General features: G+C 36.0%; 1 protein-coding gene across 6 annotated transcripts in view; it reads right to left on the bottom strand.

Annotated features, from left to right (window-relative positions):
• Positions 1-26,840, bottom strand: part of NBEA (neurobeachin) — a 726,287-nt gene that overhangs the window by 40,537 nt on the left and 658,910 nt on the right. For all 6 annotated transcript variants that reach the window (XM_050766029.1, XM_050766031.1, XM_050766030.1 and 3 more), the window contains one exon: positions 14,871-15,038. In XM_050766029.1, coding sequence (XP_050621986.1) covers positions 14,871-15,038 — 168 coding nt within the window. The remainder of the gene's footprint in view (positions 1-14,870; positions 15,039-26,840) is intronic.

The following is a 26,840-nucleotide window of genomic DNA, read 5'->3' as shown; positions in this document are numbered from 1 at the left end:
AAATTAGCAGATCAGGCAGTACCACATCAGCATTCCTGCACAACTGCCCTTTTGTAATGCCCACCACTCACGTGACCTGGGCACTGCCAAGGCTTGTGTCACTCATCTATTCCCTGTCTGATTCTTATATGCTTTGGGGTTTGTGAGTCCTTTTAAAATATAATAATTAAAACTTTAATTTGTATTACAAGATATCAATTGCTTTGTATTATCTGTTGTACTTTCCAGTAAACACATAATGAGTTAACATCGAACACATGAGCTCATGAGCATGTATAATGCATATGGAAAAAGACTAAAACTTTGGAAATGTCTGTCAGTCTAACTTCATTAAACCTATGTTATCCATTAGTAGAAGCTCCATTATTTTATGTACTGTTAATAAGTAAAGTATGCTATGCTCTATGATTGATTGATTGTAAGACACATTATGATTTGGGAGTGTTGTGATATGAAAATGGTGTGCATCTTAGAATCAATACATCATAGTAACTTTTTACTTAAATAAACAGTGGTATCATGAGTCTTACATATTTCATACAAAGCTAGCATAGGTAATAGGCTTAAACCACTAGATTTTTTAAAACAAATGTGGCTAACAAAACCTTTGATGTTTTAGAAATACGAAAGACCATGCATCCATTGGAAGACAACACTTTGGTAGAATAACATGAAAATATAGAGTTGCTTGTATTTAAATAATATTCTTTCTTAATCTTATTAAGAAATCACTGATTTTAGTATCTTGCAGTTAAGATTATTATGTGCATTCACTTTATTTATTCAAATTTCTCGTTTTTTAAGGTTTAAGATAAAAGTATATAAGGTACACTAATCTTAAGTGTATAGCTTGATGAATGTATATATGTATGTTTATACACTTTTTCAGTTCTTCTAACCACCACCTAGATTAAGACAGAGGACTTTGGAATGCAACTGGAAGGTTCCATATCTTGGTCTGGGTGGTGGTTACATGAGAGAATACATAGACAGTGGTAACCTTGTGTACCTCCCCAGCCAATTATTCCCCCTACCTAGCCCCATCACCCTGTCAAGTTAATAATTATTTTGATGTTTATCATCGATTACTTTTTATTCTTGAATTTTTGATAAATTGAGTAATATACTACATAGTTTCTGTTTTTGCTTTTCTTGATCAACATGATGTCTGCAAGATTCAACCTTGTATGTATCAGTAGTTTGTTCTTTTTTTTCTTTTCTTTTTTTTTTTTTTTTGCTGAATAGTATTCCCCTGTATTAACCTACCACAATTTATCAGTTCTCCTGTTGATGGATATTTGGGTTGTTAACAGTTTCAGGTTATTATGAATCAAGTTGCTTAGAAGATTCTTGCACATGTCTTTTGATGGAGGTTAGCAGCCAGTTTTTGGAGGGTCTATAGCTAGATATAGGACTGCTGAGTAATTGGGTAGGAGTAAGTTTAGTTTTACTGTCAAACTGTTTCTCCAAAATGGTTTTGTGTATTTATTTTCTGTATTTGTGAACCCAAAATGTAACGGTTGAAGCTGTAAATAAAGTAATGATTTACATTGTGTGGTCTTTTAGGGTACTGATAAATTATTAATAAAACTTGTATATATCAAAAGTCAATTGTCTCATAAAATAATTATAATTAGTATTTCTTTACCTGGAATTGTTAAAGTAGAAATGAAAATTAAGTTAAAGAGTGTTAAATTTTAATTGTTATATGGATTCTTACTTATTGTAAAAATTGTTTTGCTATTTATTGAACTAACATCATGCGCTTAGCATTTATTTTTCTTTCCAGCTAAGACCCACTGAGAAACAGGTAGGTTGAACGCCTTGAGGAAGTCCTAAAACATGGAATTTTGTAGGTATAGGCAGAGAAGTAAAGATAAATGTGAACTGAGTTATACACAAACAAAATAAGTAAATCTGAACAGTATGCATAATTTTCAGATTGCAAACACATATATGACACATAATTCAGTTTTACCTGCTTATCTGTAAATAGAGCTCTCATTAAGGAAAAGTTTCTATTAGGAACACTTTCCCTTTTGTCCTCTTCCTACTTCCTGATTCTTCCTGATTATCCCATTCCTTAGTCTGGTGAGGCTCTCCTTTCATACAGTTGTGCGGGACCCACCTACTAAGTTACAAAATTACGACATCTTCATCGGAGTCCCCTTTTTTCTTACTTAACAAGTTCTCTTGAGTTTTTCTTCTTCCTCATAGGTCAGGGCCACTATGCATGGGTATGGCACAAAGGGGCATGTGTGTTAGCTATGATGTGACATATGCCTTATTCCTTTGACCTCTGTATCTCTTGCTTAATTGTTTTCTTTCCTTTTTGGCTTTCCTTCCAAGAAAGTTCTACCTCCTCTATGAATAAAGATACATACCTGGAATTAAATCATCAGCAGAGGAAATCGATAAATATACTGTGTGCTCACGTGTTGTACATTTGCTTATTAATATAAAAGACTTCCTACTAAGGTAAAATTAAAAGTGGCAAACAAGTAAGCCAGAATTCAGAAGCCATACCTTCTCTGGTGTGTGGTAGGTAAAAACTTTGGTTAATCTTGTCTTTTCCACATTGCAGGTAGATTTAACCCATTTACATTTTTCTCCATAGAACGATTACAACTGTTTTGTTGTTGTTGTTGTTGTTTTGGGAAATGTAGTTCAGTATTATCTTTCAGATGAAATGCCATCAGGTCTACATAGTCATGACAAACAGCACGAGGGAGCTAATAACATAGGCTCTCAAATGAGCTATTCATCCATCTCCCTGGTCTGTATAAACTTTTAAATTGTTTTCCAGAAAAATCAGCATTTTATAAAGTACTATAGGTTAGCTACCCACAATGCAAAATATCAAACTACATCCAAATAGCAGTAAATTCACTAACAATTTTCAGAAAATTCAAGAAAAAAGTAGTAAAAGTGGTTGCTTGAGAAAACAGAAAAAGATTTTCAAAGTTTCCTTAGCATTTTGTTTATCTCACTGTATAGCTCTTACTTACAAGGCTTTTAATACATAAAAGTACTCTTTTTTAAACAAAAAAACACAAGTTTGATACAAAATAAAAAAATACACGTGATTGATATCATCTTTCTGTTCCACCTGCAATTCTACCAATGCCAGATAGGAAAAAAATAAACAAAAACAATGGAATTTTAAGTCTGAAATGATAAAAGGAAAGGTTACTTAATGGTAGACTATATTTTAACTGATAAGCTTTTGCTCCTGGTTTATTGTTGTAATAAAACAAGATCATATAAAGCATTACTTTTTAATGCTGGAAAAACAGGAGCAAAATAAATCAAGCAAATAATATCTGCACTTTGTTATTTCTTGCTTTATAAATATTAAACTATATAAAAAATTAAAATGCTATTTTCAACTGCTTCTAGTTTTTCATAGAAACCACAAAATAGAAGAATAAATATTTTTCCTTTTGTTTTAACCATCAACTGCATTAAGGCTAAACCTATTCTGGCAAAATTACTAGAATATTTTAAGCAAATATTTGGTAATCTGAGTAAAAAGGGACCACATTTGCCTTAATTAGTAGATGCTATTGGACAATATTTGAGGGAGGGATTCTGATTTGTCCAGTTACCTGCCTGAATTCTTTTTCTTTCTTTTAGCGCAAATCTAAGCAGAATGATGTGACTTACCTTCTTGCTGATCCCTGCTTCCTCCCTGGCATGTTGAATTATAATAGTGATACTACAAAATTGACTTAACAAATGAATGTGAAAAAGTAAGCACCATTTCCTCCAGACAGAAAATGCTCCATCCAGAATATTTTCTGTCCAAATCAGCTCAATGCCATCAATGACAAGCTCACTCAATTTTTCCACTTAAAATAAGTATAAGTCAACTCAGGTGGGAAGAGTGAGTGCATGTTAATGTAGCTGATTGTGGCTGACCAAGCCTGGAAGCCTTAAATAAGTCTTCTTAGCTTAGAGAAAGGAACAACCCAGGGGGAACAGACGAGTGAGCTGGACACCTTCCTTGGCTCTGGAAGATGCGCCTCCATAGACCTGTGCTCCCTTGCTCTCTACCTTCCCGGTGGGTTCAGCCACTGACACAGCTCAGGAGTGGAGACAGGATTATATGGGTCCTCTCTGCCAAGTCCCATTTTGGCAGTGCCTGGCCGGTACTCCTCTACCTAAGGCCACAGCTCTTGTTGGATAAGCACTTTTCTTGCCAGATTCTGGGAATGGCTCTCTTTCCTTGTCACTTTCCCTTGTTCATCCACTTTACCATGTCTATACTTTTGTAAACAGAACCATTATTAAACTCTCTTCATTATCCTTTAAAAAAACAGTTAATTGTGGTAGAATATATGTAACACAGAATTTACCATCTTAACCATTTTTAAGAGTACAGTCCAGTAGTGTTAAGTACATTCACACAATTGTGTAACCAATCTCCAGAACTCTTCTCATCTTCTAAAACTAAAACGCTCTATTTATTAAACAAAAACTCGCCACTCCCTCTAGTCCCCGGGAGTCACTATTCCACTTTCTTTCTCTATGATTTTGATTAGTTAAGATACCTCATAGAAGTGGAATCATACAGGATTTGTCTTTTTGTGACTGGCTTTTTTCACTTAGTATTAATGTCCTCAAGGTTCATCCATGTTGTAGCATGTGTCAGAATTTCCTTCCTTTTTAAGGTTGACTAGTAATGCATTACACACACATACACCACCCCACATTTTGTTTATCCATTCATCCATCCATGGACACTTGGGTTGCTTTCAACTTTTTTTTTTTTTCTTTTTTGAGACAGAGTCTCACTCTGTCACCCAGGCTGGAGTGCAGTGGTGTAATCTCAGCTCACTGCAACCTCCGCCTCCCGGGTTCAAGTGATACTCCTGCCTCATTCTCCCTAGTAGCTGGGACTACAGGTGCCTGCCACTATGCCCAGCTAATTTTTGTATTTTTAGTAGAGACCCAGTTTCAACATATTGGCCAAGCTGGTCTCGAACCCCTGACCTTATGATTTGCCTGCCTCAGCCTCCCAAAGTGCTGGGATTACAGGTGTGAGCCACTGTGCCTGGCCTCAACTTTTGACTAACGTGAAAAATGCTCCTATGGACATAGGTATACAAATGTCTCTTTGAAACCCTTCTCTCAATTCTTTTGGATATATACCCAGAAGTAGAATCTGCTGGGTCATAGGGAATTCTATTTTTAATTATTGAAGGATTGCCATATTGCTTTTCCTAGCAGCTATACCAGTGGTAGCATTTTCTATTCCTACCAATGGTGCACAAAGTTTCCAGTTTCTCTACATCCTCACTAACACTTGTTATTTTCTATTTTGATAGTAGCTAACCTAATGGGTGTGAGGTGGTATCTCACTGTAGCTTTGATTTGCACTTCCCTAATGATGAATGATCCTGGCATATACTTGTTGGTCATGTGTATGTCTTCTTTGGAGTCTTCATTATCGCTTTGAAAGGTAATGTGCTGAGATCCTGACTGATACAAATAGGACTGTTATTCAGGCACAACAAATGGGAGCAATGCTGGTTACGTTTTGCTACATATTGGGGTAGGAATGACCAAAAAAATGGTTCTATCCAAGCAAGGGGCATTTTCATTGAGGATTTTAAATATTTCAGAGATAGATATTGTAAGCATATAGGAAAGGCTGTAGAGTCTCACTGAAATAAATATTTGTTGATACTCAGGAAGAGAACTGAAATACTCTTTTCTAGATGACTTAGGGATTGGCCTACCTGGAAGCAAAGATTTTAGCAGATGATCGCTTAAGGATTCTTCCAGGCTTCTGGTTCTTTGCCCACTTTGGGGTTAATCATTAAATGGTACCTAAGCAGAGGACTCAACCCACAAATCCTTTACCGTAGGTGAGAAGAATCAGTATGACATCCCTGCCAAATTTTCCCTGGTTGAGTAAGTTTATGTAAGCTAAACTCTATGCTGGCTGATTCAGGAGGTGAAGGAGGAGGAAAACAAGTTGAGTGGGAGGTGGTGGTGTAGGAGCAGGAAGGAGAGACAAGTGGGGGCCTTTATAAGTTCACTGGAAATGTCTAATCATGGGAAAATATTTTTTTAAAAAGCTGAGATAGATTTGTTTGGTATGTCGAATGACATTGTGACACAGGTTTACCAGGTGCTGGTATAAATATTCCAAATTGAAATCATATACTTTTAGTATACTAAAGTGAGAATAAAGTATTATTGGATGTATTCAGCAGAACAAAATATCCTTCTTGATTTTGACATAAATGGGCAACAGTAATTTAGATATACTATATTGAGACTATAAATGGCTTTAAATAGGCTCATTATCAATATGTTTAAAATGTTTAAAAATGAGTTCTAAACATCTAACTGAAATGCCTAGGTACTTAGATTGAGTAACAGCTATTTCAACAAATTGAAGCATGCAATATGTTTTGAATAATTGTTAATTTATGCTGAGGTAACAACTGTGTAATAGAAGTGAAATCTATGTTAATAGAAGATGAGGAAATCCCTTCCAGCTATTTCTATTATAAACAGCAGGCTGCAATTTTCACCCTTCTTCCCTTGAGTAAAATATGGCTTTAGATGCTTGTGAAAGTACTTGCTGTTAATTTCTGAAAATCAATAATTAGCACTTCCCAACACCACACAATAAAAATAATACAAAGCGGAGAAAGAAGCACAAGTCACATAAATGACATACATCCAACTTTGACTAGCTGTATTATTTATACTTTTCTAGTGGACGATTGATGACCATAGCCTAGTGAAGGACTGCAGTAATTATGAGGAGGTAAGATAGACCTAAATTAAAGATTTTTTCACTAATCAAAATTAAATGTGTATCATTAATTTCCTTGATACCAATTTCTATATTAAAACCTTATTCATCAAACCTTTGCAATGCAAGCCTTATGGCTCTCAATGCAAATCTTTGCAGTGAGAAACATATAACAAATATATTTGAAAATATATCCTTATTAGTTTTAGGAATCATGGTATTTTTCATGTTCCCAAAATGATCCTTTAGCTTTAAAGAACACCAACTATGTATTTTCACTCCAATAATTAAAATGTAGGGGTTTTCTTTCTATTTGAATTTGGCTTTTGAATCTGTGAAAATTTTCATCCCAGTAAAACATCCAGTAATTACAGGGGGAAATTAAGATGGTTTTAAGAAATCTTTATCAACCACTCTGTGATCATTTGTTGCAATCACTTCTCAGAATAACTACCCAGGAAAAGAACCCTGGACATCCCCCACAGGAAGACAATTAGGCATCACGGCATTTGTAAATGGATGACCTCGTGCTACAACTCATTCGCGCAGATCAGGCAAGCGGCGTTGATACTCCTTGTCATATCAAAGAGAGTCAGAAATGGGGGACGAAAGGCTGAGCGATAAAGGATTCAATGAAAGAATAAAGAATAATAGAAAGAATTCAAGGAAGGCAATGATTGTACAGGCCTTCAATGTTGTCATTATGGGCCTTTAAATTATCCTTCATTTACATCGTCAGGATGAAAAAGTGTGTCAATTTCTTTTCTTATACATTTTATGAATTCATCTTCTCAGAAAAGCCAGCATTGCAGCTGTTTTGGTTAAAGACACATCTGTCTTCTGGTTCTTGACAGCCCTATCATGTCAATTCTCTGTAGTAGTAAGGAATATTTCAGCAAGAAAATAAAAACTGAAGTAATCTAGCCTACTTCCTACGGGCATACTTTCACCATAGCATATCCAAAGGGAGGTGGTGTTATCCCTGTCAGATTGAGAAAAAGATAGAAAAAGAAACTATAAGCTAAGAAAACCAAGAAATATTAACAGAAAATTAGACTAAAAATGCCACATTTTTACGACTGCTGGCAATATTAAAAACTACTTAATAGTTATATATTTCCAGCAAAAATAAATGTGTATATCTATAAATAAATATTGCAGTGGCTCGTCTGTTCTGATAGCTGCCAGCAAAACAGCCCTTTATGATAGGCTTATGTGCATACCTCTCACTGTTAAAAAGAAGCCATTTAAATAATTTTCAGTTTGGCAATGTCAGCTATAGAATGATGACAAGTATTATGACAAGCTCAGAACTTAGTATCTTGTTAATAACTTGCCTGGTATATGCTTACAGCTTCTGTTGAAATATTGACTCCATTTTTTTCCCTTGCTGAACCAGTACAACTTTAATGCCAGTAACAGTGATGCTAATTCATGTGACAATATGAACAGAAAACTAATGACACTAAAGTAAAACTTTTCTTTTTAGATGGAGTCTCACACTATTGTCCAGACTGGAGTGCCGTGGCTCACTACAAGCTGCACCTCCCACGTTCACACCATTCTCCTGCCTCAGCCTCCCCAGTAGCTGGGACTACAGGTGCCAGCCACCACGCCCAGCTAATATTTTGTATTTTTAGTAGAGTTGGGGTTTCACCATGTTAGCCAGGATGGTCTTGATCTCCTGACCTCATGATCTGCCCACCTCGACCTCCCCAAGTACTGGGATTACAGGCATGAGCCACAGTGCCTGGCCTAATGTAAAACTTTTAAAAATATAAAGGATAATAAAGGATATAAATGCTAATACTAATTTAGATCAAGAAAGAATGTTACAGGCAGTAAGTGGGCTTCAATTAGGCTATCTTTATAAAATTTTGGAGACAGTATGGAAAATAAATTTTAAAACCACAATTGCTTCTTTTTACTAAATAATATTAAAAACAAATTAACTTATTTTCTCTGTTGCTAACATCTTTTTTTTTTGTTAAATTGATAGTTTTGGTGTCATATATAAAGAAATTATTAAAACAAAAGTTCTTCTAAGATACTTCATTTAATTATGCCTTTAGGTAATAATGCCTGTGTAGTGCTTTATAGTTTAAAGTATTTTTTTCTCTTATGAATTAGGTATCATCTCTGTCATCACTTTTTTTTAGGTGAGAAAATACAGGTGCATAAAATTTAAGTGACTGACTTTAATGTCACTCAAATACTAATGGTTGAGCTGTGATACAACTTATAGCCTCATTCCCATCTTTCTATCCATTTTTGTTGCCTATGGCATACAATATAATCATACTCTGAGGCAGACAGGTTTGAATAATTTTGTCTATAATCATAATAATTTATTACAGCAATTTTAGAATAAAGTATTTTTCACTTATTTTATAAAAGTACAGTAAAAAATTTTGTGGTCTTCACTTAATTAATAGTAACTACTAATCAATTACTAACTACAACATGACCCCATAGTACCTTTGGAAGCCTCAAAGACTAATAAAATTATATTTTTCTGAGAAGTGATGAGATCAAATGATCAACAAAAGGGATAAGTTTTCTTAAAATCATTTTAATTTTCCTCATATGATTACTGAAAGTTTTACTGAGTTGAAAGTTGTAACAAATTCAAAAGCATAAATCAAATATAGAAAAACCTTTATGGTCTGAAAAAGCGAAATAACCTTAACTTACAATTTTAAGAATCACTTTGAAGCAAGAAGAATATTATCCTAAAATGAATAAAATTAAGTGTATGTTTTGTTATTTTTCAATTGCTAGAAAATAATGCGGTTAAAGAAGCCTTGACTCAAGAACCAGGATACCCGACCTAGGTCCTGACTCTGATGTCACATAGCTAGGTGTCTTGAAAAATATCATTTTATTTATTTATTTATTTATTGAGACGGAGACTCGCTCTGTCACCCAGGCTACAATGCAGGGCAGTGGCGTGATCTCAGCTCACTGCAACCTCTGCCTCACAGTTTCAAGTGATTCTCCTGCCTCAGCCTCCTGCATATCTGGGATTACAGGCGCAGGCCACCATGCCCAGCTAATTTTTGTATTTTTAGTAGAGATGGGTTTCACCATATTGGTCAGGCTGGTCTTGAACTCCTGACCTTGTGATCCACCCACCTTGGCCTCCCAAAGTGTGGGGATTACAGGTGTGCGCCATCGCGCCCCGCTGAAAACATTATTTAATAAGACTGTTAGGCTAGATTAATGTTTTTTAACTGGGAATGTGTGTGAAATTCCCAGATAATTTTTTTTTTTAAATAAGACTTGCTTGAAGCCTTTCCCTGGATATTCTGAGATGCCCATGGGATAGGGAGGATAGAGTGGATGGGGAGTTAGATGGGTATGGCATGTGTATTGAAAAGTAGTACAGGGGGTTGTGCACAGTGGCTCATGCCTGTAATCCCAGCACTTTGGTAGGCTGAGGCGGGTGGATTACCTGAGGTCAGGAGTTCAAGACTATCCTGGCCAACATGGTGAAACGCTGTCTCCACTAAAAATACAAAAATTAACCAGGTGTAGTTGTGGGTGCCTGTAATCTCAGCTACTTGGGAGGCTGAGGTGGGAGAACTGCTTGAACCTGGGAGGTGGAGGTTGCAGTAAGCTAAGATTGCGCCGGTATACTTCAGCCTGGGTGACAGAGCGAGGCTCCGTCTCTGAAAAAAAAAAAAAAAAAAGTACAGGGGGAGTGGTGAGGTTTTGATGAAATAGTTTTAAATTTTTGAAATTGGGTGAGAGGTTCATGGAGGTTCATTGTACCATTCTCTGTACTTTTGTAGAAAAAGAAAAAAAAAAAAAGCTTTCCAAATGATTCTAATACACCTTTAGTAGAGCAGTGCTTCCTGTTTTCTTTTCTTGAGACAGAGTCTTGCTCTGTCGCCCAGGCTGAAGTGCAGTGGCGCGATCTCAGCTCACTAGCAGTGCTGCTTAAAAGTTAATGTCTCAAATAAGTTGCCTGGGGATCTCATTAACCGTATTTAGTAGGCTGGGTAAGCCTGAGAGGCTGAAGTTCTAGCAAGTTCCCAGGTGATGCTGATTCTGCTGGGTTATGGGCTACATTTGAGCATCAAGGTGTTAAAAAACCATGGGACTAAATGATTACCAACCAGAATATCCTCTTTCCTAAGCAGGTCATAGGATGAAGTTTCTTGGTCATCATTTAGTAAGTAAAAATATAAATCAAATCCTACAGTTTTTATTAATATATAAAAATGGATAAGAAAAAATATTCTTTATAATGCTTGGAAAACACTGCTCCAATAGTACAGCTCATATATGAAAAAAGTGCATAGAAGATTATGATGTAAGCCAAGACTTCAGACAATTTAAATAATATCTACTATCCAACAGATCTAGTGTTTACATATTAAGAAGAGCTTTGTACCAGAACTGTTCTGTCATGTTTCTGCCCAGAGGCTGTCATGATAAAGTTTATTATCAATTACTGCTTTACAAGTATAAAATAAGTTAAGCTGTCATAATTTTCTCAGCCAGAGTTCCTAAACTGTCAAAGAATGTCAATTTTCAATCTGACATAGAGAAGAAAATTATCTGTTATTCTGACCTCTAATTTCTTGACATTTTAATGCCATAATTGCTGTGGTTAGTGCTGCTTCGTGATTTCACCTGTCAAGGAAGAATGAATCCATAACCTTAAGCCATTTCTCAAACTTCACCACTAACTTCAAAACTCAAAACTTATAGGCAGGTAGTAGAATTTTTTTTTTTTTTAACAAAGAAGACATATATAGATATTCATATATTAAATATTTTTCTTTTTAAATTAGTGTTTAAGCATGAAAAAATCCATCTTAGGCTAGTTGGGGTTTAGTGTAACCATAATTAGCCTTCCTTTGGTTTTATCTATATGAAATGTATAATCTTTGTATTTTAAAAATGCTAAGCTAAACATTATCAAATAAAATAAATGTATTGAGCTCAATAAAAGGGTTAATATCCTTAAACTCTGCTTTTTCCAAGAGTCTGTGTCCAACCACTTAGGTGAGAATCAACTCTCTCAAGTCACAACACAGTAATACAAGACCTCCAGGAATTCAACAAGAACGTTTTAAAAAAAGGTATTGTGCCTCCCACACGGTCCATTCACAGGGGTTGCATATAGGTAAGGGTGCATAATGACCACTAAATAATGACTATGCTGTACTTCACTCCATTTTCTCTGGGTTCTTTCTTACAACAATAGATGTATTTACAGAGACAGCAACTGAGGTAAAGTGAAATTGAATGACTTGGCCTCATTTACCCAGCTCACAGGATTCAGGTGGGCTCTTGTCCTTTGGAGGACACTATTCCTCACATTCTTAAATGTTACTGCAGAACTGTCTTTGTGGGAATCTGTTAGCTTCTACTTGGCTAACTGGCATTAACAGCAACGGGAATATATTAGAGGGGTGAATGGTGGGAAGTGGGAGAGGGGAAATTAACTAGCATTCCTTGAACTCCTTTTATCTGTTATGTCTACACTGTACTAAATGGCCCCCTAGTGGTCACAAGGAGACAGAGGCTCTTCCTAAGCAACCTTGAGTCCACACAGGTCCATGGTAAACCTCTCTGCTGATGTTTGCTCAGGCCTCTGGGGGGTGGGGGAAGGGAGGTAAGAGTATTCCAGGTATGCGCTCCTTCACATGTAGTGTTCTAAGAACTGACACAGAATTATAGGGTTGAGGAAGTGGGCAAGGGGTTTGGGGAGAAAGAACATACATTTCACAGTATGACTCTGGGTCTCTAATGAAACCTGAGTGTCTGGCAATTATGTGCTTCGAATGAGCATGCTGAAAGGAGACAGAGTCCTGAGCTGAGGCACCCTAGCAGCAGACAGTCTGCATCACTAGAAGGTCATAAAGCTGTAATACAAGATATTGTTCAGACCATCTATATAATATGCCAACATATGCTTGAACCATTCCCATTCAACAGAAAACAATTTTTAATGTTTACATTTCTATGTAATGTTTCATTAAGAAGTTCTACATTAACAAAGCCTTATATACAATTTTTTCACCGTCCAAAGCAGTGACGTGTTATTTTGTAGAAACAGGTATTTTGATAAGATTCAAATAATGAACACTGTATCCAAGTAAAGAAAGTTTCCGTTTTAATTCCATTTTCAAATTCTTTCAGTTATCTATTTTTAAACCCTCATTTAAATTGGAAAAACCTGCTATTTTGCTGTCAGTTTTAATGCTGCCCTGCACTTTCATCACGTATAAGATGCTTAATGTATTTTATTTTGTATTTAATGTATTAATTTATTTTATTTTGTATTTAATGTATTCAATTTGTTTTGCCCAACAGGATTAACTTTTAACTTTCTTTATAAGAACAGAACTTTATTATAATGGGTAAAAATGTATAACAAAATATCCCAAAGCAGAAATGTCTATGACATTTAGAAGTCAAAAGACAATTTAGAGTTGATCTTGGAATATAAAGATGAACTATTACAATTATTTTTTTCCTGATTCTAAAAGGTATCAGCCTTAGAATAATTTCGTTTATAAAGTATTTAATAAAACAGGCATGTGATAAGCAAGGGTATATAGTTAAGAGAATAATTAAGCTCAGAATTTCTCCTACCAAATAATCTGATTACAATTTATACACAACTGGGGATACTCAGTTGGGTGAGTGTAATGATTTGCAGAGAAAATTCCTTATTTCATAATACCTGCCTTCTCTCTCTCTCATTCATTCATTCATTCATTCATTCATTCATTCATTCTGTCTCTATGTTTTTCTCTTGGCTTCAGGCAATAATTTTATCTTCTTGTGCACACAATATGGTACAATATTGCCCCTAATAATATGCTTGCAACGTGTTCTCAGAATATTGCCCTAAGGGTCCAAGGATCAATGATTATGAGGCTCTTCCTTTCCTTTTCCTCTTCTCTGTTTGAACCATGCAAATAGAGTCATTTTAATTTTATAGAGGTATATAAGAAATAAACTTATGAATGCAAATTTTTCTGTAGAGCTTCATTGCTCCAATCTACAAGTTTTCCACCTCTAAAATAAAATATAAGAAAAGCATTCCACTGGCTGGAGATGCAGAAATGATTACTTGTTTTGCATACGACAGATGGCAGATATCTGGTAGAATGGAAGACTGGGATATCACTTCCTTGAAGCAACACTTACGTAGCAGCTGTTGTATCTTCACTCTTTCCACTTATCTAAAATTTTGTGCAATGTAGAAGTGATTTAAGCAATATTTTATATGAATATTTTCACTAAAAATACTATACACATACTACAGCACATAATTCCCAACTGTTAGCCATAAACATTTCAGATTGAGAACACATAGGAATAAAATAGCATAACCGCATCTATTTCATTCATGTATTTTTTGAGTATTCTGTCTAAAAGGTAGAAATATTGCTTTTATTTATTTATTACGTTTTTGAGACAGGGTCTCACTCTGTCACCCAGGCTGGAGTGCAGTGGTGCAATCTTGGCTCATGGCAACCTCTGCCTCCTGTGTTCAAGTGATCCTCCCACCTCAGGCCCCGGAGTAGCTGGGACCACAGGCCTGCACCACCACACCCTGCTAATTTTTGTATTTTTTGTAGAGATGGGGTTTCAGCATATTGGCCAGCCTGGTCTCGAACTCCTGGGCTCAAGTCATCTGCCCACCTTGGCCTCCCAAAGTGCTGGGATTACAGGCAAGAGCCACTGAAATCCCAGCACTTGTGCTTTTAAGAATAGCCACAGTGGCAGATTATTGTAATGTGAAATATTCATATTTAAATATTCAGCTAGGTTTCATTTATTACTAACACACATAAAGCATTACATATTTTAATGTAAATTTTGAAGAAAAAAAATATAGATATAGAAGTACATTAAAAGTGTCTGCAAGTTAAAAAGGAACCACATACTGGTCTCATTACTTGTTTTGGGCCTTTTTTCAATTTTTCCACATACATCAAGAACCTGAAATCTATGTTTTGTAAAAAGTTACGTTGAAAAAAAAAATTATACAGAAGGAGATGGAATGTCAAATTTGTGTTTGAGAGATGACAGAAATTTTTGGAATAATATAGGACTTAACACCTACCTCCCTGAGCACAGGATCAGTGATACTATCCAGGTTCACAGAGCCTTCATAAGTCAAGTAGTGAAAAACATTCAGAGCACGAACTGCTTCTGGTCCTCGCTGCTTATAGCCAAATATAAGGTCGATCCACTGATGAAGTTGGCAAGAAACAAATTCACTTTCTAGGGCCTGAAATGAGTCAAGGAAGAAATAAGAGACCATCAAAACTTAGTAGACCTTCATATCCTTTCTTTTTTTTACTTTGAAATATTATATATAAAAAGGAGAATATGCTCTTTACATTTCTATACTTGATTTATATGTATCAGATCTTCAGTTCCTAGAAATGGAAAAACACTACCTCAGCAGTATTTTACACAGACCTAAATGAAAATTCTCTCTTTCTAAAATGCTAAACTTTCTCTTGGCTCCATTAGGTACACAGTATGATTTAATATAAATAAATTTCTTATAAAAATACACTCATGTTTAGCAGAAAAATAATTTAAAATACCTTTTTTAATACCATGTTACAACAATTTCATTTCTCATTTTTAAATATTAGTTTGAAATAAAGCAATTTTATGAGACACTCTGATATACATTTATTTTCCTGCCTGAAGTCCTCCAGCTTACCTCTGAGATGACTAGCAGGGAATGTCTTTCTTCTGCTATGAATTAACTCAGCTATTATACAGTTTAGGAATTAGTGGGCAATTCTGGATGTTTGCTAACTAATGGGAAAGAAATATAAATTACTGAGAATCAAGGGCCATACTAACTTTCCATAAACAGGAAAAAAAAAAAAAAAAAGAAAAAAAAAAGGCCTTTTTATTTCCTAAGAAGCCATCAGAAGCCTCCTAGAGGTCTCTTGACAGTAGGTAGGGAGTCTTGCTCAGGTCTGTGAAACAAGCAGTGATGGTGCATGGCTCACTACGCCTCTCACTTACTGCAGTCATTTATCATCAACTTCCTGTTGATTTAAACAGGACACTGATTTCAACATGAAAAAGAGCTGGACATCTAGCTTTGTAAATTTCAGCTATGCATAGCCATATAAGACAATTTCTAAATTATGGCTGTCACTAAATATGTGAACAAAGTCATTCTCTGTGATTTCCATGGTGTTGAAACCAATTTGGAATTCACTTAATGAATAAATGATTTCTTAAATTAGATTGCCAAAAGCTGCTTTTCATTTTATAAGTATATAAAATATAAATAATACTTTTCAACTTTTCCTGTGATTGCATTTAACTAGTAATTTATTCCCTTCAATCCCTTTCCTGATTTACTCCTTTCAACATTTTTTGTATTTCATCTACACCAATTAGTGTGGATGTTTCTCATTCAGCAATGTAAACAATGACATTTTGTGAAAGAGCAGTTTCCGTACTAAAGCTAAACAGAATTTCTATACTGTCTATCTCATCCATCTTGAAATAACAGTTCAGAGTAGAACATAGGAAATGAGACAAAGTCCAAAAGAAGAGATGGTTAAAATTCTGTATTATGTCTATATTAGTTTGGTCAATTTGTATAAATGATTTTGTTGATTCTCTATAACTATTCAATTAAGAAAAAGGTCAGTCTAAGTATTTAGTAACATTTTCAGTGTCTGATGCAATAAATGAACGGATTTAAAAATGAGTAAATAGAGGTTCATTATTGAGTAACTATTGCTTAAACCTATTCACAGGAATTCAAATTAGTTATGGAATCAGATATACAATTTAAAAGAGATTTTACCAACATGATCAGCTAAGCAGCATTCATTACAAATATATCTTATAGATACCACTAAAGAAAGGTTCGATGAAATTTACTATTATCTCTATTAGAGTAAAACCATTATTGAATAAAATACACAATGGAATCATGAGTGGTAGTGGGAAATGATGACTTTTCAATAATTTGAGCTTTTAAAATATATTTTTTCTCTTTTATCTCCATCTCCTATTTTCATTTCCTTCCACTATCTTAGGCAATAACTGTAATGTATTTAATGTTTCTCCTTTTGTTTGCATGTGCCCTTATAAAATATTACTCATTCTTTTGTGGATATACTTTTGAACTATAAAAATATATAGGGTTAAAATTTTCATTTTGTTCCTTACTTTTCTCACTTAGTATTATTTTAAAAACCTACCTGTGTCACTGTGTGACTAGCCCATTGCTTCCCATGGCTGCACAAAACTCCCCTGGTAACAAACACCAGGCTGCCTCTAATCCCCATGACACAAGCCTGTGATAAATGCCCCTTTTGGATCTTTGTGAGAATTTCTTTGGGATTTATAATCTGGAGTAGAACTGGGAGTGCATACTTAATGAGAGTCATCAATGCCCACTCTCTAGCAGTGCATGACAGTTTCTATACACCTTATCTCCACCAACTCTTAGTATTATCCAGGTTTCTAATTTTGGCCAGCATAAGAGATACAAAATAGTATCTCATTGTTTTAATTTGTATTCCTCAAATTACTAACAGATTTGATATCTTTTTAATATGCTTGTTGGTCTTTTGGGTTTCCTCTTCTGTAAATTTCCTGTTCATATCCTTTACTCATTTAAAAAATGGAGGTTCTTGTCTTTATATTGTTGATTTATATATTTAATTTTATTATTATTAATTTTTAGACAGGATCTCACTCTATGGCCCAGGGTGGAGTGCAGTGGTGCGATCTCAGCTCACTGCAACCTCCGCCTCCTGGGCTCAAGTGATCCTTCCACCTCAGCCTCCCGAGTAGCTGGGACTACAGGCATGCGCCACCATGCCTGGCTAATTTTCGTATTTTAGTATTTTGTACTTTTGTATTGCAGGGACAGGGTTTTGCCATGTTGCCCAGGCTGGTCTCAAACTCCTGAGCTCATGTGATCTGCCTGCCTCGGCCTCCCAAAGTGCTGGCATTACAGATGTGAGCAACTGCACCTAGCCTGATTTACATATTTTAGGTAAGAGTTCCTTGTGGTTTGAAACACTGCAAATGCATTTTCCCAAATGTCATATATCTATTAACTTTATCCATGTTCTTTGTTACATATATTTTCTTAATTTTGAGATCATCAAATCATGTTTTAAAAATGTTTATGCTTTGGGGTTTTGTCTTGAATTACAGAGATAACTATATTTTTATCAATTAGCTTTATATTTATGGTTTTACTTTTTATATTTTGATCTTTAATTAATCTAGATCTACTTTCATTCATATGTGATATTAGATATGGATCCAGTATTATTTTTGTTTATACAGTGAGTCAGTTTTTCCAATACCATCTATTAAACAAAAATTCCTTTTCTCAGAGATGTATGGTGTTATCTTTACTGTGTGAATATATATTTGAAATGAAGATATAAAACATTCATTATTTACAGATAATATCATAATCTACATAGAAGAAGTCCAGCCTCCTTCCTCCTTTTTCTTTTGCTCTCTCTCCTATGTATCTATCATGTCTAGATATGTGTGTCCCCAGCTTTCTATATTTTTCATTTCTATTATTATCTTAATTTATCTTTATATTCTTTTGCTCTCTCTTCTATGTATTTATCATGTCAACATATGTGTGTGTCCAGCTTTCTATATTTTTAATTTCTATTATTACCTCAATTTATCTTATCTTATTTCTTACATATCTCAACATGTGGTAGAATTTATTATTTTTTTCAGGATTAACTAGGCTATTCAGGAACATTTATTCTTCTTTGTAACTTTTACATTAAGTGCATAGATGTATCAAAAGAATTTGATTGGAATGCCAGTAAATTTATAAATTAATTTGTGAACACTGATATTAGGTTTTACTATCCAAGCTCCCCAAATATCTTGATTTATACAGATCATTTTCTATGTCCTTTTTTAGAGTTAAAAATTAAAATTTTGTCCATAAAAGTTTTATCTTAGTGTTCTTGGTTAAGTTTATTCCCAGATACTTCATAAATTTCGATGCAACTGTAACACTTTAAAACTATATTTTATACTTGGTTATTAATGATGTAGAACAATGATACTGATTTCTAGAAGTTGATTGTGTTTGTAGCAACTCTTAGTAGTTACACCTATAACTTTTTTTTCTTATAGAATTGTTCTTAGCCTTAAGAAATACGTAAAACAGCAGTGGTGATGTGGAAAATCACTGTCTTTTTCCTGATCTTAAGGGTTAAACTCTACTTAGTTCTGATGCAACACACATACACACACACACACACACACACACACACAGAGACATATACACATACACAGGCATATACACACACATTTAATAACATTGATAATAGTTCATTTAGAATTTTTATATTTAGAGCTGTATATGAAATGAGCATGCTTTCTTTTTCCTCCCTTTCACTATTTTTGGAATTGAGATCCCATTAGCCTCATAAAACTAGCTGGATAGCTTTCCATGTTTCCTGAAACAACTGGTATAAGAAAATGAATTCATTATCTGTTGAAAATTTGGTAGAATTTACGTGTAATGTAATTTGAGCCTTGAATTTTGGGGGGGTTGGGATGGGAAGATTTTACCATTTACATTTCCGTAAGTCTTGGAAGTCTCAATTTTGACATTTTAAATATTTTTCTCAGTATTCATCCATTTCATCTCAGTTTTAAAATTTATTAGCTCATAGATGCTCATAATAGTCTTTTTTTTTTGCTTTTCTTTTTTTGTTTTTATTATACTTTAAGTTCTAGGGTACATGTGCACAACAAGCAGGTTTGTTACATGTGTATACACGCACCATGTTGTGTGCTGCACCCATTAACTCGTCATTTATACTCGTCATTTACATTAGGTATATCTCCCAATGCTATCCCTCCCCACTCCCGCAACTCCATGACAGGCCCCGGTGTGTGATGTTCCCCTTCCTGTGTCCAAGTGTTCTCATTGTTCAATTCCCACCTATGAGTGAGAACACGTGGTGTTTTTTTGTCCTTGTGACAGTTTGTTGAGAATGATGGTTTCCAGCTTCATCCACGTCCCTACAAAGGACATGAACTCATCCTTTTTTATGGCTGCATAGTATTTCATGGTGTATATGTGTCACATTTTCTTAATCTAGTCTATCATTGATGGACACTTGGGTTGGTTCCAAGTCTTTGCTATTGTGAATAGTGCCACAATAAACATATGTGTGCATGTGTCTATATAGCACCATGATTTATAATCCTTTGGATATATACCCAGTAATGGGATGGCTGGGTCAAATGGTATTTCTAGTTCTAGATCCTTGAGGAATTGCCACATTGTCTTCCACAACAGTTGAACTAGTTTACAGTCCCACTGACATTGTAAAAGAGTTTCTATTTCTCTGCATCCTCTCCAGCACATGTTGTTTCCTGACTTTTTAATGATCACCATTCTAACTGGTGTGAGATGGTATGTCACTGTGGTTTTGATTTGCATTTCTCTGATGTCCAGTGATGATGAGCATTTTTTCATGTCTGTTGGCTGCATAAATGTCTTCTTTTGAGAAGTGTCAGTTCATATCCTTTGCCACTTTTTGATGGTTTTTTTTCTTGTAAATTTGAGTTCTTTGTAGATTTGTCAGATGAGTAGATTGCAAAAATTTTCTCCCATTCTGTAGGTTGTCTGTTCACTCTGATGGTAGTTTCTTTTGCTGTGCAGAAGCTCTTTAATTTAATTAGATTCCATTTGTCCATTTTGGCTTTTGTTGCCATTGCTTTTGGTGTTTTAGTTATGAAGTCCTTGCCCATGCCCATGGCCTGAATGGTATTGCCTAGGTTTTCTTCTAGTGTTTTTATGGTTTTAGGTCTAACATTTAAGTCTTCAATCCATCTTGAATTAATTTTCGTGTAAGGAGTAAGGAAAGGATCCAGATTCAGCTTTCTACTTATGGCTAGCCAGTTTTCCCATCATTTATTAAATAGGGAATCCTTTTCCCATTTCTTGTTTTTGTCAGATTTGTCAAAGATCAGATGGTTGTAGATGTGTGGTATTATTTCCGAGGGCTCTATTCTGTTCCATTGGTATATATCTCTGATTTGGTACCAGTACCATGCTGTTTTGGTTACTGTAGCCTTGTAGTATAGTTTGAAGTCAGGTAGCGTGATGCCTCCAGTTTTGTTCTTTTGACTTAGGACTGTCTTGACAATGCAGGCTCTTTTTTGGTTCCACATGAACTTTAAAGTAGATTTTTCCAATTCTGTGAAGAAACTCATTGGTAGCTTGATGGGGATGGCATTGAATCTATAAATTACCTTGGGCAGTATGGCCATTTTCATGATATTGATTCTTCCTATCAATGAGCATGGAATGTTCTTTCATTTGTTTGTGTCCTCTTTCATTTCACTGAGCAGCGGTTTGTAGTTCTCCTTGAAGAGGTCCTTCACATCCCTTGTAAGTTGGATTCCTAGGTATTTGATTCTCTTTGAAGCAATTGTGAATGGTAGTGATTTGGCTCTCTGTTTGTCTGTTACTGGTGTATAAGAATGCTTGTGATTTTTGCACATTGATTTTGTATGCTGAGACTTTGCTGAAGTTGCTTATCAGCTTAAGGAGATTTTTGGCTGAGATGATGGGGTTTTCTAACTATACAATCATGTCATCTGCAAACAGGGACAATTTGACTTCCTCTTTTCCTAATTGAATACCCTTTATTTAATTCTCCTGCCGGATTGCACTGGCCAGAACTTCCAACACTATGTTGAAGAGGAGTGGTGAGAGAGGGCATCTCTGTCTTGTGCCAGTTTTCAAGGGGAATGCTTCCAGTTTTTGCCCATTCAGTATGATATTGGCTGTGGGTCTGTCGTTATTGTTTTGAGATACATCCCATCAATACCTAATTTTTTGAGAGTTTTTAGCATGAAGGGCTGTTGAATTTTGTCAAAGGCCTTTTCTGCATCTATTGTGATAATCGTGGTTTTTGTCTTTGGTTCTGTTTATATGCTGGAATACATTTATTGATTTGTGTATGTTGAACCAGCCTTGCATCCCAGGGATGAAGCCCACTTGATCATGGTAGATAAGCTTTTTGATGTGCTGCTGGATTCGGTTTGCCAGTATTTTATTGAGAATTTTTGCATTGATGTTCATCAGAAATATTGGTCTAAAATTCTCTTTTTTTGTTGTGTCTCTGCCAGGCTTTGGTATCAGGATGATGCTGGCCTCATAAAATGAGTTAGGGAAGATTCCATCTTTTTCTGTTGATTGGAATAGTTTCAGAAGGAATGGTACCAGCTCCTTCTTGTACGTCTGGTAGAATTCAGCTGTGAATCCATCTGGTCCTGGACTTTTTTTGGTTGGTAGGCTATTAATTATTGCCTCAATTTCAGAGCCTGTTATTGGTCTATTCAGGGATTCAACTTCTTCCTGGTTTAGTCTTGGGAGGGTGTAAGTGTCCAGGAATTTATCCATTTCTTCTAGATTTTCTAATTTATTTGCATAGAGGTGTTTATAGTATTCTCTGATGGTAGTTTGTATTTCTGTGGGATTGGTGGTGATATCCCCTTTATCATTTTTTTATTGCATCTCTTTGATTCTTTCTCTTTTCTTCTTTATTAGTCTTGCTAGCAGTCTATCAATTTTGTTGATCTTTTCAAAAAAGTAGCTCCTGGGTTCATTGATTTTTTGAAGGGTTTCTGTGTCTCTCCTTCAGTTCTGCTCTGATCTTAGTTATTTCTTGCCTTCTGCTAGCTTTTGAATGTGTTTACTCATGCTTCTCTAGTTCTTTTAGTTGTGATGTTAGGGTGTCAATTTTAGATCTTTCCTGCTTTCTCTTCTGAGTATTTAGTGCTATAAATTTTCCTCTACACACTGCTTTAAATGTGTCCCAGAGATTCTGGTATGTTGTGTCTTTGTTCTCATTGGTTTCAAATAACATTTTTATTTCTGCCTTCATTTTGTTATGTACCCAGTAGCCATTCAGGAGCAGGTTGTTCAGTTTCCATGTAGTTGAGCGGTTTTGAGGGAGTTTCTTAATCCTGAGTTCTAGTTTGATTGCACTGTGGTCTAAGAGACAGTTTGTTATAATTTCTGTTCTTTTACATTTGCTGAGGGGTGCTTTATTTTCAACTATGTGGTCAACTTTGGAATAAGTGCAATGTGGTGCTGAGAAGAATGTATATTCTGTTGAGTTGGGGTGGAGAGTTCTGTAGATGTCTATTAGGTTCTTGGTGCAAAGCTGAGTTCAATTCCTGGATATCCTTTTTAACTTTCTGTCTCATTGATCTGTCTAATGTTGACAGTGGGGTGTTAAAGTCTCCCATTATTATTGTGTGGGAGTCTAAGTCTCTTCATAGGTCTCTAAGGACTTGCTTTATGAATGTGGGTGCTCCTGTAATGGGTGCATATATATTTAGGATAGTTAGCTCTTCTTGTTGAATCGATCCGTTTACCATTATGTAATGGCCTTGTCTCTTTTTATCTTTGTTTGTTTAAAGTCTGTTTTATCAGAGACTAGGATTGCAACCCCTGCCTTTTTTTGTTTTCCATTTGCTTGGTAGATTTTCCTCCATCCCTTTTTATTGAGCCTATGTGTGTCTCTGCACATGAGATGGGTCTTCTGAATATAGCACATGGATAGGTTTTGACACTTTATCCAATTTGCCAGTCTCTGTCTTTTAATTGCAGCATTTAGCCAATTTACATTTAAGGTTAATATTGTTATGTGTGAGTTTGATCCTGTCATTATGATATTAGCTGGTTATTTTGCTTGTTAGTTGATGCAGTTTCTTCCTAGCATCGATGGTCTTTACAATTTGGCATGTTTTTGCAGTGGTTGGTACTGGTTGTTCCTTTCCATGTTTAGTGCTTCCATCAGGAGCTCTTGTAGGGCAGGCCTGCTGGTGACAAAATCTCTCAGCATTTCCTGGTCTGTAAAGGATTTTATTTCTCCCTCACTTATGAAGCTTAGTTTGGCTGGATATGAAATTCTGGGTTTAAAATTCTTTTCTTTAAGAATGTTGAATACTGGCTCCCACTCTCTTGTAGCTTGTAGAGTTTCTGCCAAGAGATCTGCTCTTAGTCTGATGGGCTTCCCTTTGTGGGTAACCCGACCTTTCTCTCTGGCTGTCCTTAACATTTTTCCCTTCATTTCAACTTTAGTGAATCTGACAATTATGTGTCTTGGAGTTGCTCTTCTCGAGGAGTATCTTTGTGGCGTTCTCTGTATTTCCTGAATTTGAATGTTGGCCTGCCTTGCTAGGTTGGGGAAGTTCTCCTGGATAATATCCTGCAGAGTGTTTTCCAACTTGGTTCCATTTCTCCCCGTCATTTTCCAGTACACCAATCAGACGTAGGTTTGGTCTTTTCACATAGTCCCATATTTCTTGGAGGCTTTGTTTATTTTTACTCTTTTTTCTCTAAACTTCTCTTCTCTCTTCATTTCATTCATTTGATATTCAATCACTGATACCCTTTCTTCCAGTTGATCGAATCAGCTACTGAAGCTTGTGCATGTGTCACGTAGTTCTTGTGCCATGGCTTTCAGCTCCACCAGGTCATTTAAGGACTTCTCTACATTGTTTATTCTATTTAGCCATTTGTCTAATCTTTTTTCAAGGTTTTTAGCTTCTGTGCAATGGGTTCGAACTTGCTCTTTTAGCTCGGAGAAGTCTGATCGTTTGAAGCCTTGTTCTCTCAAGTCGTCAAAGTCATTCTCCATCCAGCTTTGTTCCGATGTTGGCGAGGAGCTGCATTCCTTTGGAGGGGGAGAGGTGCTCTGATTTTTAGAATTTTCAGATTTTCTGCTCTATTTTTTCCCCATCTTTGTGGTTTTATCTATCATAAGTCTACCAAAGACCAAAGTCTTTGATAATGGTGATGTACAGATGGGGTTTTGGTGTGGATGTCCTTTCTGTTTGTTAGTTTTCCTTCTAACAGTCCGGACCCTCAGCTGCCGGTCTATTGGAGTTTGCTAGAGGTCCACTCCGGACCCTGTTTGCCTGGGTATCAGCAGTGGAGGCTGCAGAACAGCAAATATTGCTGAACAGCGAAATGTTGCTGCCTGATTGTTCCTCTGGAAGCTTCATCTCAGAGGGGTACCTGGCCATGTGAGGTGTCAGTCTGCCCCTACTGAGGGTTGCCTCCCAGTTAGGCTACTCAGGGGTCAGGGACTCACTTAAGGAGGCAGTCTGTCCATTCTCAGATCTCAAACTCCATGCCGGGAGAACCACTACTCTCTTCATAGTTGTCAGACAGGGACATTTAAGTCTGCAGAGGCTTCTGCTGCCTTTTGTTTGGCTATGCACCGCCCCCAGAGGTGAAGTCTACAGAGACAGGCAGGCCTTCTAGAGGGGCGGTGGGCTCCACCCAGTTCGAGCTTCCAGGCTGGTTTGTTTACCTACTCAAGCCTCAGCAATGGCAGGAGCCCCTCCCCCAGCCTCACTGCCACCTTGCAGTTCGATCTCAGACTGCTGTGATAGCAATGAGCAAGGCTCTGTGGGCGTGGGACCCTCTGAGCCAGGCTCAGGATATAATCTCCTGGTGTGCCGTTTGCTAAGACTGTTGGAAAAGTGCAGTATTAGGGTGGAAGTGACCCGATTTTCCAGGTGCCATTTGTCACAGCTTCCCTTGGCTAGGAAAGGGAATTCCCTGACCCCTTGCACTTCCTCGCCCTGCTTCGGCTCATGCTCGGTGGGCTGCACCCACTGTCTGACAAGCCCTAGTGAGATGAACCTGGTACCTCAGTTGGAAAGGCAGAAATCACCTGTCTTCAGCATTGCTCATGCAGAAGAGCTCTAGACTGGAGCTGTTCCTATTCAGTCATCTTGGAACCAGCCATAATAGCCCTTAATTAAATTTAAAAATATTTATGTCTATAGTTATTTACCCTGTTGTATATATTAGAGAGGCAACATAGTGAATCAATAAATAATTGATTGTAGTTAAATAATTTTGTCTTTTTTGTTATAAAATTAAATGACAAAGAAACAATGAGGTAGGAGGTTAAATAAAGTCTTGTCAATTTTTTATCTTGCCACTTACTGTGCAGAAAGAAAAGAAGATACAGTTTACACATTTAAAAGCTAAATCTAGTTCAAAATCAAATGACTATCTAAGAATGGAACATTAGCTATCAATAATTAAAATATAACAACTTTTCTAAAACTGAAGCCTGACATTAAGACTCTTTACGATAAACAGTATTGACTGATCATTGGTATCTGTTTATTTTGTTCTTTTCAGAATCGTTTTTATATACAAACCCATTTGGCATTTTGAAACGGGATTTTTAGTACAATACTTACATTGGAAAAATGTAAAGAAATACTTGATCACTAAGCTATTAGTGTCATAATGCTCTTAATCGCTTTCTTTACCCTCTACTTGCATATCTAGAGGCAGAAGCAATTGCGTTAAGCCTAGATAAACCAATTCCCAATCCATAGCTCTGCCCTGGGGATCTGCAAGGAAGGAAATAGTGATATTTAAACTACAGAGGATATCTCTTAGATGGATAATATTTCCCTCATTCTAATTTCTATTTTGTCCCATGAGTATTAGATGGTACAGAATTCTTTCTCTAGCAGGTTTGGGGTAAAGCTTCTCTGAAATTTATGAAAAAAAGAAAGTAGACTACTGAATTTAACTGTGAGGAGACACTATTTCTCTTGAATTTTAACATTTAAGAATATTAAATACCCATGTCTTCTTCTAGACCGGAGCAAAAGTATTTATTTCCCATCCCTTTTTTTCATTACCTCAAAAATCTGCTTTTGGGATTAAAAAATTCTCTAAATAGAGTTGCATATATTCAAGTAGATAATTAGAAAGCCATATTGTCACTTCTGTAGTGTCTATACCATCTTCTTTTCATAATTTAACTGCAGTTGTAGCTACTACAACTTCAATAATTCAACTGTTTTAAGCAGAGACAATATAGTTGTCTTTGATGTTTATTTTGAGGGGCTTAAATTATTCCAGTACTTGACTGTTTCTGGATGTATAAGACAGGAGATTATTTCTAGCTCTCACAGCTCTCCACATGGGTTACTACAATATACTTCAAACTTCTTCTGTAATCCAATCTGTCTG

This window comes from Macaca thibetana, chromosome 17, assembly GCF_024542745.1.
Source record: "Macaca thibetana thibetana isolate TM-01 chromosome 17, ASM2454274v1, whole genome shotgun sequence".
NCBI classification, from domain to species: Eukaryota; Metazoa; Chordata; class Mammalia; order Primates; family Cercopithecidae; genus Macaca; species Macaca thibetana.
The sequence above is the reverse complement of the archived record's forward strand: the minus strand, read 5'-3'. Positions and strand labels throughout refer to the sequence as shown.